This window comes from Salmo trutta, chromosome 16 (genome assembly GCF_901001165.1).
Source record: "Salmo trutta chromosome 16, fSalTru1.1, whole genome shotgun sequence".
Classification (NCBI taxonomy): Eukaryota; Metazoa; Chordata; class Actinopteri; order Salmoniformes; family Salmonidae; genus Salmo; species Salmo trutta.
In genome coordinates, this window is record NC_042972.1 from 10,320,009 (window position 1) to 10,336,541 (window position 16,533).

Here is a 16,533-nt window from a genome sequence, read left to right on the forward strand (position 1 = left end):
GGATGTGAAACTGGCCCGTTGGTTGTTTGTTGTGTCTGTAGTGGATGTGAAACTGGCCTGTTGGTTCGTTGTTATGTCTGTAGTGGATGTGAAACTGGCCTGTTGGTTCGTTGTTGTGTCTGTAGTGGATGTGAAACTGGCCTGTTGGTTCGTTGTTGTGTCTGTAGTGGATGTGAAACTGGCCTGTTGGTTCATTGTTGTGTCTGTAGTGGATTTGAAACTGGCCCGTTGGTTCATTGTTGTGTCTGTAGTGGATGTGAAACTGGCCTGTTGGTTCATTGTTGTGTCTGTAGTGGATGTGAAACTGGCCTGTTGGTTCATTGTTGTGTCTGTAGTGGATGTGAAACTGGCCTGTTGGTTCATTGTTGTGTCTGTAGTGGATGTGAAACTGGCCTGTTGGTTCGTTGTTGTGTCTGTAGTGGATGTGAAACTGGCCCGTTGGTTCATTGTTGTGTCTGTAGTGGATGTGAAACTGGCCTGTTGGTTCGTTGTTGTGTCTGTAGTGGATGTGAAACTGGCCCGTTGGTTCATTGTTGTGTCTGTAGTGGATGTGAAACTGGCCCGTAGCATGTTGGCTGGAGTACATTGGTGACATCACACCATTGGTGACGTCACGCCAACTGCTGCTCACATAGTGACAGACTTGTCTCTTGCTCTGTTGGCTAAAATGGTTGGCTCTGAGTGGAATGTGCACAGTATTTGCTAATGCCGCCAATGATTTTACTTACATAACTCTGGTAGATTTATTTGACAGGGACAATGCACCTGATCTCTGTGAATCTGTCAAGTTTAGCTAATGGTCTCTGACCCACCCAGGTGAACAGGAAGTGGTTAGCAAGTGCCAGATGTGGAATTGGAATTTCTTTTACTTTCTAAATTGACTGGAAATTAAATGGAATTGACCCCAACCCTGGTTATAACACTAGATATATTGTCCTCAGGTCAGGTCCAGCATGTTTTCATCTTTTATAATGGAGATTCTTTTTATTTTTACAATTACTCTTTTTATTCACATTTTCAGTCTACAATTTGCTTTTCCAATTTGGCATTTTTGTATTATGATTTTGTACCTGCTACTATAGAAACATTTGCAATTAAGTCTTTGCGCCAAGATGAAAGAGGAATGAACGCACACAGTGTTGTGAACACATTCCTTGAAGGATCATTTGTCAGAGCATGCAGTGTGGTATGCTGGGTTTCCCAGACGTGTGCTTCAAACCTTTTTACCTGCCAACATTTTCCTCTGGTTGTTGAATGAGCTACATCTCATCTCCATAACACCTATTATTGGGACTACGGATTACGGTGATTAAAGTAATATACCGGTTTAGATTCTACTATTGAGTTTTAATACAACTTTAAGTACATAGACATAACAATCACACGTTTTGACATGAACTGTCTGTAACTCGCAAAGTCAAACATCAATGACTCACAGCAAAGGGCTGGTTGACATCATCCGTTGACTGAGGGAAATGTTTGCCAACCCTTCATTTCATGTAGTTATCAGGAAGTGTTTGGAAAGGACACAGTTGGTATTAGGTTTCTGTAACAATATCTGCCTGGCCAGGTTGTAATCATGTATTCCAGGTAGTAACATGCCGCAGGCTGCATCTTGGAATAGAGGCTGTTTACATGCTGGATTTCTGGATTTTTTTCTCAACATTTTTTGAATGTAAAATCAGTTGTTTTTTAAAATGAATTTATTATGACTGAATAACGATATAAATTGGTGTTCAGTTGCCAAGTGGGATAGTTTGAAAACAGTTGCCCAAATAATTACGGCCGTGTCCTAAGTGATCAGAATCTGATCCACTGCTTATGAATTCTTCTGGACTTTATCCTATATTCAGACTTTTTCTCAGTAAAGTACAATTAGCCTAGATTGTCCTTTCTCTTCTGGTGATTTTAGTTTTAGCTGATGGCATGGGACTACCCTGTGCAGAGTAGCAGCACCTACATATCTGGAAATAGTCATTTTGAAAACAAAATGGCACCTACTGTACCTCTCTAAGAGAACTGTCAGTGGATATTATTATTGTCTCACGTTGCTGATGGGCAGTTTCATGTCCCTGACTTGACATTTTCATCTGAAGTATCAGATCACCACACAATTTTTTTTCTTTACAGTTTTTGTGAGATTGTATTATATTTAACCGTCCTCCTGTGGATCAACTTATTTCTACTGTGACTGCCAAGGACATTGATTTATTTGATGTTGAAGTGTAGTGATGTTCAAAGTTCAGCATTTTTATTGTCCATTTGGGATAAAATTTGAAAGAAATATAAAAGCTTTCAGCTTTCGAGGAAGATTCCCTATTGAGATGACATACTATTTCTACTCCTAACTTATTCTTATGGACTTGAGGAATTATTCATCTAACTCCTCTATCTGTCTCCCGTCTCAGGGCAGTCCCGGGCCCCGTGGCAGAGATGGCGAGCCTGGTACCCCTGGTAACCCCGGCCCCCCCGGACCCTCAGGCAATAACGGACCTCCCGGCCTTGGAGGAGTAAGTATCTCTGCAGAAAAATCTGAAATAGCAGTTTGTGGTGCTATAGTCCCAAAATATATCAACGTGTGAAAGGGATAGCACATGCAGAGAGCAAAATGGACGTGCTTTCCTCTTTTATGGATCATGGAGGTGTATCTCAAAATGACAAGGAGTGGGCTAGCTAATTCTATCAATAAAGACTTTGGTGTTGAACATGGGAAGTGAAAGGGTGTAATAGTGAAAAGTTGCAACAGTGAAAGGGTGTGGTAGTGAAAGGGTGTAATAGTGAAAGGGTGTGATAGTGAAAGGGTGTAATATTGTGAGATGTTATGCACAGAAGAGCTAGGCAAAGAAATGGCAGTGTAGTGTAGAATGGTGGGATAGAGAGAGACACGGTGGAATGTTTTTCATTCCTGAGAAAAGAGGAGAGGAAGGAGGGAGAAAGAGAGGGAGGTGGATAGACAGGAGGTAGCATTATATATTTTTGGAAGGGGAGAAGAGGGGAGGAGAGGAAGGAGGGAAGGGGAGGAGAGGGGAGGAAAGGAAGGAGGGGAGGAGAGGGGAGGAGAGGAAGGAGAGAAGAGAGGAGGAGAGGAAGGAGGGAAGGGGAGAACAGGGGAGGAGAGGAAAGGGGAGAAGAGGAGAGGGGCTTTGAAGAAAACACAAGGAGATATTTGGTGAAGGAGAAAGATGAATATAGTTATAGTACACCCCTCCCTGTCTCTACTGTTGTTGATCTGGTATCTATCCCCTCTACCATCTACTGTTGTTGATCTGGTATCTATCCCCTCTACCATCTACTGTTGTTGATCTGGTATCCATCCCCTCTACTATCTACTGTTGTTGATCTGGTATCTATCCCCTCTACTATCTACTGTTGTTGATCTGGTATCTATCCCCTCTACCATCTACTGTTGTTGATCTGGTATCCATCCCCTCTACTATCTACTGTTGTTGATCTGGTATCTATCCCCTCTACCATCTACTGTTGTTGATCTGGTATCTATCCCCTCTACCATCTACTGTTGTTGATCTGGTATCCATCCCCTCTACCATCTACTGTTGTTGATCTGGTATCTATCCCCTCCCTGTCTCTACTGTTGTTGATCTGGTATCCATCCCCTCTACCATCTACTGTTGTTGATCTGGTATCTATCCCCTCTACCATCTACTGTTGTTGATCTGGTATCTATCCCCTCTACTATCTACTGTTGTTGATCTGGTATCTATCCCCTCTACCATCTACTGTTGTTGATCTGGTATCTATCCCCTCTACCATCTACTGTTGTTGATCTGGTATCTATCCCCTCTACTATCTACTGTTGTTGATCTGGTATCCATCCCCTCTACTATCTACTGTTGTTGATCTGGTATCCATCCCCTCTACCGTCTACTGTTGTTGATCTGGTATCCATCCCCTCTACCATCTACTGTTGTTGATCTGGTATCCATCCCCTCTACCATCTACTGTTGTTGATCTGGTATCTATCCCCTCTACTATCTACTGTTGTTGATCTGGTGTCTATCCCCTCTACTATCTACTGTTGTTGATCTGGTGTCTATCCCCTCTATCATCTACTGTTGTTGATCTGGTATCTATCCCCTCTACCATCTACTGTTGTTGATCTGGTATCCATCCCCTCTACCATCTACTGTTGTTGATCTGGTATCCATCCCCTCTATCATCTACTGTTGTTGATCTGGTATCCATCCCCTCTACTATCTACTGTTGTTGATCTGGTATCCATCCCCTCTACCATCTACTGTTGTTGATCTGGTATCTATCCCCTCTACAATCTACTGTTGTTGATCTGGTATCTATCCCCTCTATCATCTACTGTTGTTGATCTGGTGTCTATCCCCTCTACTATCTACTGTTGTTGATCTGGTATCTATCCCCTCTACCGTCTACTGTTGTTGATCTGGTATCCATCCCCTCTACCATCTACTGTTGTTGATCTGGTATCTATCCCCTCTACTATCTACTGTTGTTGATCTGGTATCTATCCCCTCTACCGTCTACTGTTGTTGATCTGGTATCCATCCCCTCTACCATCTACTGTTGTTGATCTGGTATCTATCCCCTCCCTGTCTCTACTGTTGTTGATCTGGTATCTATCCCCTCTACCATCTACTGTTGTTGATCTGGTATCTATCCCCTCTACCATCTACTGTTGTTGATCTGGTATCTATCCCCTCTATCATCTACTGTTGTTGATCTGGTATCTATCCCCTCTATCATCTACTGTTGTTGATCTGGTATCCATCCCCTCTACTATCTACTGTTGTTGATCTGGTATCTATCCCCTCTACCATCTACTGTTGTTGATCTGGTATCCATCCCCTCTACTATCTACTGTTGTTGATCTGGTATCTATCCCCTCTACCGTCTACTGTTGTTGATCTGGTATCCATCCCCTCTACTATCTACTGTTGTCACACAGACAGAGACACACTGATCCTATTTAGTCATGCTGTGCTGTCTGAGAGTAGACTACCATGATAGATTTATGCCTACTGTTATGACGAGAGTGTTCAAATATTTCTGTGGTCATATTACAGTGTCTTATTGATGCAATTTGTCTTCCAACAGAACTTTGCTGCTCAGATGGCTGGAGGATTTGACGAGAAGGCTGGCGGAGCACAGATGGGCGTGATGCAAGGACCAATGGTGAGAGAGATTATGAGATACATCATAACACCCTATGGAGCATCCAGGGTTAGGTTTGGGCCAACACCCTCTATGGAGCATCCAGGGTTAGGTTTGGGCCAACACCCCCTATGGAGCATCCAGGGTTAGGTTTGGGCCAACACCCTCCTATGGAGCATCCAGGGTTTAGTTTGGGCCAACACCCCCCTATGGAGCATCCAGGGTTTAGTTTGGGCCAACACCCTCCTATGGAGCATCCAGGGTTAGGTTTGGGCCAACACCCTCCTATGGAGCATCCAGGGTTAGGTTTGGGCCAACACCCTCCTATGGAGCATCCAGGGTTTAGTTTGGGGAAAACAGACTTGGTCTTCATTATTAAATTTTTTGGAGTTTACTGAAAACTCCAACGAGCTGGCTGGTAGCTGGCATCACATCCAGCTGGCATCACATCCAGCTGGCATCACCTCCAGTCTCTCAGCCAGAGGGAAAAGAAGAGCACACTCACTAGAGTCAACCCCCTACGTCTCTACCTACACCCCCTGGTCCCTAACACAGCTTCTTCACTGAGAGTCAACCCTCTACGTCTCTACCTACACCCCCTGGTCCCTTCACTGAGAGTCAACCCTCTACGTCTCTACCTACACCCCCTGGTCCCTAACACAGCTTCTTCACTGAGAGTCAACCCCCTACGTCTCTACCTACATCCCCTGGTCCCTAACACAGCTTCTTCACTGAGAGTCACCCCCCTACGTCTCTACCTACACCCCCTGGTCCCTAACACAGTGCCTTCACTGAGAGTCAACCCTCTACGTCTCTACCTACACCCCCTGGTCCCTAACACAGTGCCTTCACTGAGAGTCAACCCTCTACGTCTCTACCTACACCCCCTGGTCCCTAACACAGTGTCTTCACTGAGAGGCAGTGGGCCACACCACCCAAACACACACACACACACACACACACACACACACACACACACACACACACACACACACACACACACACACACACACACACACACACATACAGTCCCCAAACACACACACACAGACTCCAAACATTCACCCACACTCCGCCTACGAATGGACATAGAGCGCCATTGATAAGCCGCTAGTCCGTTGCGGCGGTGGATTTGTCCGCAGTGCGCCCTGCTGAAAAGATGACTTTCCATTCCCTTCTTGTCAGTAACTGCTCTGTGCTGTCTCAGGGACGTTTGCTTTGGCTGCTGCCCTGCATTTCTCCACTATAATCAGTCTAAACACCAACACTATGAATACTGTGTTTTAGAGAGCATAGAAGGTTGTCTTACTGTTGTCCAAGTGCCCTTTCATGAGTGGAGGAGTGGAAATCATATCTTTTATTATTATAACGTCTTCATTTTTCTTAGTGAGAAAGTCTATGCTGCGACTGAAATGCCACCCTATTCCCTTTATAGTGGACTACTTCTCCCCTACTTAGTGCACTGCTTTTGCCCAGTACCCATAGATCTCTGGTCATAAGTAGTACACTATGTAGGGAATAGGGTGTGATTTCAGATGCAAGCCCTCGACATTCTCACTAAACTCCACATCAGGTACATTTTCTCATCGTTTTGTCTTTGGTCATGTAATGATTTTCTCTGTGTGACAGATTTGGCTCATCACCTGTATAGAATGTGAAACGTCTCTCTGTCTCTGAGCTCTGAGTAACGATGCACGATGAGGTTGAGTTGACAAGAGTATTACACCTGCTGACAAGATAAGTCTTTATAAACTGGAGGAGATTAACGTTAGATCAGTGAGCAGCGCAAGGATTACGTTGAGGATTTCACCCACTGCTTTTATGATCTTATTAATGAAGAAACAAGGTGGCTAACGTGGGTTCAAGCCTCCCACTTCAGAGTACAACACTTCTGGCTCTGACCTCTGAACTACAGAGAGAGAAAGAGGGAGGGAGGGAGGGAGAACGAGAGAGAGAAAACAGAGAGGGAGAAAGAAAGAGAGAGCACGAGAGAGAGAAAGAGAGGGGAGAGAGGTAGAAAAAGAGAGAAGGAGTCTGAATGTGGAATTCCAAAACAATTTATGGTTCTGACAGGCAGGAGGCAGGAGGGAGACAGGTAGCAGGCAGGAGGGAGACAGGAGGCGGGTAGCAGGCAGGAGGGGGAAAGGGGGCAGGCAGGAGGCAGGAGGGCGACAGGTAGAAGGCAGGAGGGAGACAGGAGGCGGGTAGCAGGCAGGAGGGAGAAAGGGGGCAGGCAGGAGGGAGACAGGAGGCAGACAGGAGGCAGGTGGCAGGAGGCAGGCAGGAGGCAGACAGGAGGCAGGAGGGTGACAGGAGGCAGACAGGAGGCAGGTGGCAGGCAGGAGGCAGACAGGAGGCAGGTAGGAGGCAGACAGGAGGCAGGCAGGAGGCAGACAGGAGGCAGGCAGGAGGGAGATGGGAGGCAGGGTAATGAGTTTGTGTTGCTGAGTGGAATAAGCCAATAATAATATGTTTTCTAACACAAGAGAAGGGAGAAGTTTAAGTGGAAAAACAGACGTCTATCTCTGCACCCCCCCATTCTGAAATATGTCAAAGTTCATTATGAAAATGAGAAACTAACATATTTTTTAACGTTGAATTGTTTGAAGGTTGGTTGAGGTTGTGATTATGTTGTTATTATCTAACGTCTCGTCTGTCTCTCTTTCTCCCCCAGGGCCCTATGGGTCCTCGAGGGCCACCTGGCCCCTCTGGAGCTCCTGTAAGTACCTGCAAATAAACACACACACACACACACATGCGCACATACACACACTCCCGGCTACAAGCCCTGAAAGTTATAACCTTATATAACATTGGGTACTGTAGATGCTCACAACCACCTTTAGTTCAGCCCAGAGCCATATTTACATTTCTAATCATATACAGATATACAGTCTACTGGTACATTATGATATGGCTGTGGTTCTTTACAGTAGTTTGTCCCATAGTGCTCCGTCAAAGAACTTCACAAAGTTTTGTATTGAGTTGAATTATTAGTCAGTAGTCTAGTTCTCTTCATGCTGAATGTGTATAGATGAAGGCCTGAATCAAACAGTGAATGAATACATGACGTGAAACTAATACAGAGAGTCTATAGCATAACGTAAACACAGAGTAGACATTAGATATGGTTACTATGGTTACTGCACACAGCATAATGGTTATGGTTACTGCATAACAATCAACCAAATCAATCACATTTATTTCTAAAGCCCTTTTTACATCAGCCGACGTCACAAAGTGCTGTACAGAAACCCAGCCTAAAACCACAAACAGCAAGTAATGCAGGTGTAGACCACAGAGTAGACATTGTTCCACACACTGTAGGTGTATTTGTTCCTGTGCTACATTCCCTTCCAGAGTAGAAAGATGGCATTGAATACTTGCATGTCCCAGCTGCAAGCTGCAGGCGTTTATCCTACCGCAGACAGACAGACAGACAGACAGACATGCAGTGCAGCACCTGACAATTTACCTTTCATAGGGCTCAAATAGTATTCAAGGTGTTTCAAATACTGTAAACATTTGCTTGAGTCTGCCTGGAGAGCCAGATGGACGGGGATTACAGTTCTGTGACTATTCTATTAGTCCTATTGCTCCAGGCAATCGTAGCTAAAGTACTTAAAAGAGATCAAATCCTATTTGAACCCATGTATGTTCCTCAGCCCTCCACCCAAAGCCCCTCAGCTCAGCTCCTCTCCTACCTCTCCTCTAAAGTAATTCAAGTGGAAGGTATTGCCAGCCAGCCAGGGGACATGACTGAGCATGAAGCCCATGACTTGGGGAACCACTGCATTCCCCCCCCCCCCCCCCCCCCCCTCCTCTTGGTAGAGACACGGCCCCAGGAGGGGAAAACACTATGATTTGGTGTGATTTGATATTGCTGGGGTATTTGGAGTTCGCTGAGTAAGAAGATAGCATACATACAGTACAGGATATCACATGCTATCTCTACCAAAACTTACTCTTGAGGAATTCTAAACTAGTGAGGCCATCATAGATCCGTTATTGTTGTACTTTTACCATACTTTTAGGTTTATCAAAAACACCAGTGTATATTTTAAACCTCCTGTAGTATATCCTTACAGTAATATCAGCTAAGAAATCAAAGGGAATATTACACATTATTAAAAGAACAATAGCCATCTAAGGTCATCAGGTTCACTTCACAGACGTCTCTAATCTGCCCTCTCTATTCTCTTCTCTTCTATCCCAGGGTCCACAAGGTTTCCAAGGCAATCCCGGAGAGGCTGGAGAGCCCGGATCAGCTGTAAGTATCCCATAATAGTTACCCACAGTGTGAGGGCATTTTCAACAACCCTCTTCCTCATACACACACACACTAAAGCAGACACACACACACTTACACACACACACATACGCACACAAACAAATATACACACACACGGAAACTGTGAGCTATGAGGACATATTGAGGGCTAACCTAGGGTTGGAACCAGTTCAAGGAACAGAACCAAAACCCGGAAAATAACTCAATTATTTGAGAAATAGAACCCGAACCGAAAAACGAAAGTGATCTATACTGTTCCGGAATATCAACGTTATTTTAAAAGCATGGGAAAGTTGTTTTACTTTCCAAGCATTTTTTTTTCCAGTCCCACAAAAATCACAACAAAGCGCCTATGCAAAGCCCTCACTCTGAGACTTATGCCGCATTCATGTGCCATTCGAAATTAGGAAACTCAAAAATGTTTGACTTGTTAACTGGTTGAACTGCGGCATAAACTACAACCAGTTAGCAAGTCTAAAATGTCAGACTTCCGACTAGCACATGAACACGGCATTATTCCAGCTTCCGCCTGCTGGAAATCTTTGCCAGTGGGTGTGCATGTAGGCTACCTGCCCCTCCCCTCTGAAGCCTAGGTTACTGTAGCCTAGGTTACTGTAGCCTAAGTTACTGTAGCCTATGTGACTGTATCCTACTGATGACATTACAAGTGTTCAGAATTCATGGAGAGATGTTTAATTAGAGAAGAATGCTAGTGCTAGTTAAGGATACTATAGTTATCACGTTTCACATTGGATTTATTAACTACAAAAAGGTAAGATGTGTTTTTAATTATAGTGCTGCTCTGCACACAGAAGCTTGCTAGCTTGTTGCTCTGGTACAACGTTAAACCAGCTCGGAAGTTCAAACAGCGGTGGCCGCTGATTTGCTGAATACCCTGGCGCGAGGTGGTTGTTGTCAACAAAGCAGCATGACAGAATTAAACCCAGGTCTGTAGTGATGGCTCTAGCACTACGATGCAGTGCCTTAGTCCGCTGCGCCACTCAGAAGAAATTAGAAACTACTGACTAAGTGAAAACACATTATCTAACTGGGGATAGCTAGCTAACATAACGTCACAAAGCATTATCTAACTGGGGATAGCTAGCTAACATAACATCACAAAGCATTATCTAACTGGGGATAGCTAGCTAACATAACGTCACAAAGCATTATCTAACTGGGGATAGCTAGCTAACATAACATCACAAAGCATTATCTAACTGGGGATAGCTAGCTAACATAACGTCACAAAGCATTATCTAACTGGGGATAGCTAGCTAACATAACGTCACAAAGCATTATCTAACTGGGGATAGCTAGCTAACATAACATCACAAAGCATTATCTAACTGGGGATAGCTAGCTAACATAACGTCACAAAGCATTATCTAACTGGGGATAGCTAGCTAACATAACATCACAAAGCATTATCTAACTGGGGATAGCTAGCTAACATAACGTCACAAAGCATTATCTAACTGGGGATAGCTAGCTAACATAACGTCACAAAGCATTATCTAACTGGGGATAACTAGCTAACATAACGTTACAAATCATTATCTAACTGGGGATATCTAGCTAACATAATGTCACAAATCATGATGCGCTAGCCAGGTAACTTTCATTCTGAAATAACTTCATATTTAGTCAGACATTAGTATAAAAAGACTTGAAATTGGCATGGGAGCTAACTAGCTAGCAACCAACCAGCTAGCTAGAGCTAGCTAGCTGCTTATCAAAGATAGTAATTGGTTAATTTGACCCCCCAAAAAAAAATCAACCTAACTATTTCTCAAATTTTCTCAAAATGACAGAAGCTGGCTAATTAATTTGATCATGGTTTGTGATACACCTGGTTTTATGCTGTTTTAGTCCACACAACATGTCACCTTGTCACCGACAGTAGAACCTGACAAGCAAATCAGGGGGAAACAATGAAATTGGTGTAACGGGCGTCATATAGAGAGGACCAAAACGCAGCGTGTTGAGTGCTCATGATGAATTTATTAACTCAAAACACTAATAACAAAAGGAAACGATCAACTTACAGTTCTGTCAGGTACAAAGACTAAACAGAATGCAACTGCCCACAAAAACCCAGGAAGAAAAACCCCTACTTAAATATGATCTCCAATCAGAGGCAACGAGGATCAGCTGCCTCCAATTGGAGATCAACCCAAAAAACAACATAGAAATAGAAAACATAGAAAAACACAAAAACACCCCCTGTCACGCCCTGACCTACTCTACTATAGAAAATTACATCTTACTAGGGTCAGGATGTGACCCCCCCCCCCCAAAGGTGCAGACTCCGAATGCAAAAAAAAAAAAAACCTAACAAAACAACCACAAAACACAAAGGGAGGGTAGGGTGGGTGACTAATGTCGATGGCGGCGGCTCTGGTTCCGGGCGTAGTACCCCCACCGCCCGCTGATCCCCCCGCTTCTGTGTGTCCGGAGGAACCAGACCATGGATCATCGCTGGAGGCTTCGGACCGCCAACCGCCGCTGAGGACTCTGGGCTAAAGGCCGCCACTGAAGACTCCGGGCTGCAGACCGCCACTGAAGGCTCCGGGCTGCTGGCCGCCGCTGGAGGCTCCGGACTGGGGAGCGTTGCTTGAGGCTCCGGACTGGGGAGCGTCGCTGGAGGCTCCGGACTGGGGAGCGTCGCTGGAGGTCTGAAGTGTGGGACTGGCATAGGTGGCGCCAGACTGGTAACACGCACCTCAGGTCGATCGCGAGGAGCAGGCACAGGACATACTGGGGTTTGGAGGCGCACTGGAGGGAGAGTGCGAGGAGCAGGCACAGGACATACTGGGGTTTGGAGGCGCACTGGAGGGAGAGTGCGAGGAGCAGGCACAGGACGTACTGGGCTGTGGAGGCGCACCGGAGGTCTGGTGTGTGGGACCGGTACAGGTGGCACCGGGCTGATGACACGCACCTCAGGTCGAGTGCGGGGAGGAGGCACTGGACGTACTGGGCTGTAGAAGCGCACTGGAAGGAGAGTGCGAGGAGCAGGCACAGGACATACTGGGCTTTGGAGGCGCACTGGAAAGAGAGTGCGAGGAGCAGGCACAGGACATACTGGGCTTTGGAGGCGCACTGGAGAGAGAGTGCGAAGAGCAGGCACAGGACATACCGGGCTGTTGAGACTTACTGGAGACCTGGTGTGTATCGCCGGTATCACTTGTTCCGGAACTTCCACACACTTCTCAGTATGAGTACGGGGAGCTGACTCAGGTGGCACCAAACTGACGACACGTTCCTTTGGGAAAAACTTGTGCGTCCTCCACCAACTCAATAACTCTCCCATTTCTCCCTTCTCCAAATTCTCCCTCTTCTCCTGGATTGGCTCTGGTTTGGTCCGCGGCTCTGCCGACTGCTCCATGTGCCCCCCCCAAAAAATTTTTTATTTGGGTTTCTGTAGCCTCTCGTGCCTCCCTGGCAGGCTTATATATCTGCCTATTACTTGGCCCCAAGTCCAGTTTACCCTCTCTAGCCTCTCCTTCAGAGACCAGGTATCCATCTCCTCCCGAGCACGCTGCTTGATCCAGTTGTGGTGGGCAGTTCTGTAACGGGCATCGTATAGAGGGGACCAAAACGCAGCGTGTTGAGTGCTCATGATGAATTTATTAACTCAAAACACTAATAACAAAAGGAAACGATCAACTTACAGTTCTGTCTGGTACAAAGACTAAACAGAATGCAACTGCCCAGGAAGAAAAACACCTACTTAAATATGATCTCCAATCAGAGGCAACGAGTACCACATGCCTCCAATTGGAGATCAACCCCCCCCCCAAAAAAACATAGAAATAGAAATCCTAGAACTAAAACATAGAAATAGAAAACATAAAAAAAACACAAAAACACCCCCTGTCACGCCCTGACCTACTCTACTATAGAAAATGACATCTTACTAGGGTCAGGACGTGACAATTGGCCATGCTTTTTCGTCCTACCAGATCCGCTATGAGAAGGTTCTAGATAGTGTATCCCTCTGTCCTTCCACTCTCATTGGATGTAGTTGTCCGGTTTATCAGGTCACAAGCTCCTATGACTGTTAGGATTATTTATTTACAAGTTAATTACAATTAGCTTTTTGCTTTAGCACCATCTGATAGATTAGGTCTAGTCACGCCTAGGTTCCCATCTTCAACCTAGTGTCACGTGGCACGAGAGACTCATCGGGTGGAGACTATAGCGCAGCCCCAGAAGTTCTGACTGAACGCACATTTGAGAGCCCAAGGACAGTCCATTTACTTTGTGCTGTTATAATTTATGCTATGGGCAGTTTCCCCTCATAGCAAATAGCTGGCAACACAATCCAAGTAATGCTCGCACTGTCTCTGCGCCCATGGAGGTGGAGGTGCCGCTACTGGCAGTCACTGAGGGGCAGAGTAGTAAATAACTGAACAATATACACTGCTCAAAAAATAAAGGGAACACTTAAACAACACAATGTAACTCCAAGTCAATCACACTTCTGTGAAATCAAACTGTCCACTTAGGAAGCAACACTGATTGACAATATATTTCACATGCTGTTGTGCAAATGGAATAGACAGCAGGTGGAAATTATAGGCAATTAGCAAGACACCCCCAATAAAGGAGTGGTTCTGCAGGTGGGGACCACAGACCACTTCTCAGTTCCTATGCTTCCTGGCTGATGTTTTGGTCACTTTTGAATGCTGGCAGTGCTTTCACTCTAGTGGTAGCATGAGACGGAGTCTACAACCCACACAAGTGGCTCAGGTAGTGCAGCTCATCCAGGATGGCACATCAATGCGAGCTGTGGCAAGAAGGTTTGCTGTGTCTGTCAGCGTAGTGTCCAGAGCATGGAGGCGCTACCAGGAGACAGGCCAGTACATCAGGAGACGTGGAGGAGGCCAACAACCCAGCAGCAGGACCGCTACCTCCGCCTTTGTGCAAGGAGGAGCAGGAGAAGCACTGCCAGAGCCCTGCAAAATGACCTCCAGCCGGCCACAAATGTGCATGTGTCTGCTCAAACGGTCAGAAACAGACACCATGAGGGTGGTATGAGGGCCCGGCGTCCACAGGTGGGGGTTGTGCTTACAGCCCAACACTATCCAGGACGTTTGGCATTTGCCAGAGAACACCAAGATTGGCAAATTCGCCACTGGCGCCCTGTGCTCTTCACAGATGAAAGCAGGTTCACACTGAGCACGGGACAGACGTGACAGAGTCTGGAGACGCCGTGGAGAACGTTCTGCTGCCTGCAACATCCTCCAGCATGTCCAGTTTGGCGGTGGGTCAGTCATGGTGTGGGGTGGCATTTCTTTGGGGGGCCGCACAGCCCTCCATGTGCTTGCCAGAGGTAGCCTGACTGCCATTAGGTACCGAGATGAGATCCTCAGACCCCTTGTGAGACCATATGCTGGTGCGGTTGGCCCTGGGTTCCTCCTAATGCAAGACAATGCTAGACCTCATGTGGCTGGAGTGTGTCAGCAGTTCCTGCAAGAGGAAGGCATTGATGCTATGGACTGGCCCACCTGTTCCCCAGACCTGAATCCAATTGAGCACATCTGGGACATCATGTCTCGCTCCATCCACCAACGCCACGTTGCACCACAGACTGTCCAGGAGTTGGCGGATGCTTTAGTCCAGGTCTGGGAGGAGATCCCTCAGGAGACCATCCGCCACCTCATCAGGAGCATGCCCAGGCGTTGTAGGGAGGTCATACAGGCACGTGGAGGCCACACACACTACTGAGCCTTATTTTGACTTGTTTTAAGGACATTACATCAAAGTTGGATCAGCCTGTAGTGTGGTTTTCCACTTTAATTTTGAGTGTGACTCCAAATCCAGACCTCCATGGGTTGATAAATTGGATTTCCATTGATTATTTTTGTGTGATTTTGTTGTCAGCACATTCAACTATGTAATGAAAAAAGGTATTTAATAAGATTATTTATTTCATTCAGATCTAGGATGTGTTGTTTAAATGTTCCCTTTATTTTTTTGAGCAGTATATATTTGAACCAGGAACATTTACACATTCCATGAATTATGTAATATATATATACTTTTTTAACAAAAATATTTCTTTTTTGGGACCCCCCCCAAAAATGGGACCAATCACAAGTGGGGTGCCGCCCTTAACGCCCTAATGTGCGAGCCGCCACTGCGTTCAAAGACATTCAAAGTTCCTCCATAGATGCCCTTCCTCTGTAGGTATAATTCTGTGGGCCTAATTCAGATAATGCATGTGATAACAAGATGCCCAGCGCTTACAAGGCAAGCTTCGTTCATCCTCTTTCGCTCTCTCCTCGCCTTAAAAAATGTCAGTTGTATCTCCCGCCCTACACTGTGACTGTCAGCACAGTGTGTGTGTTTGTCTTTCATTATGATTAAACCATGCTGTCACGGCAAAATATTATTAGCTGTTAATGACTTTCCTATACAGATTAAATCGCTTACCCACTCCATAGCAAGATGCTCTATCCGCACTGATTGGTAATTTAATGTCGCAATAATGTAAAAACGTGTTCAGAACTATATTTAGCTGGTCGGAACAGTTGAACAGAACGGAATAAATTATGGTTCTGTTCAGAACGAAACGATTGGAAAATAATTTTTAACACTGCTGTGTTAATCTTCTCCTGTGTAGAGCATATCAGTATCCACACTCTTATAGCTCAGACACACCGATAGGATTTTCAAATGTTTGTGTTCACACAGCAAAGACCTTGGAAGTCGTCAGCCACTCAGCCATGTTAAAATACTCCAAACCTGAATGTGGTAGTAGCGTTGTTTGGCAATTCATGTCCGTGTGTGTTGCTTATGGTCTTGATTCGTAGCTAGCTGCGCTTATGTTGCTATTTTGTATAAATCCCTTGTCGATACTATCCAGATGGCCACAGCTTGATAACTACTTAGCAATATGACAAAGAAACAGCTTAATTATTTTACCTTTATTTAACTAGGCAAGTCAGTTAACAACAAATTCTTATTTACAATGTCGGCCTAGGAACAGTGGGTTAACTGCCTTGTTCAGGGGCAGAATGACAGATCTTTACCAAGTCAGCTCAGAGATTCGATCTAGCAACCTTTCGGTTACTGGTTCAACACTCTAACCA

At 45.5% G+C, this 16,533-nt stretch overlaps 1 protein-coding gene across 2 annotated transcripts in view; it reads left to right on the forward strand.

The window, feature by feature from the left end:
• The window catches only part of LOC115150060 (collagen alpha-1(II) chain), an 82,885-nt gene that overhangs the window by 15,211 nt on the left and 51,141 nt on the right, over positions 1-16,533 (forward strand). For both annotated transcript variants that reach the window (XM_029692965.1, XM_029692966.1), the window contains 4 exons: positions 2,409-2,510; positions 5,086-5,163; positions 7,817-7,861; positions 9,359-9,412. In XM_029692965.1, coding sequence (XP_029548825.1) covers positions 2,409-2,510; positions 5,086-5,163; positions 7,817-7,861; positions 9,359-9,412 — 279 coding nt within the window. The remainder of the gene's footprint in view (positions 1-2,408; positions 2,511-5,085; positions 5,164-7,816; positions 7,862-9,358; positions 9,413-16,533) is intronic.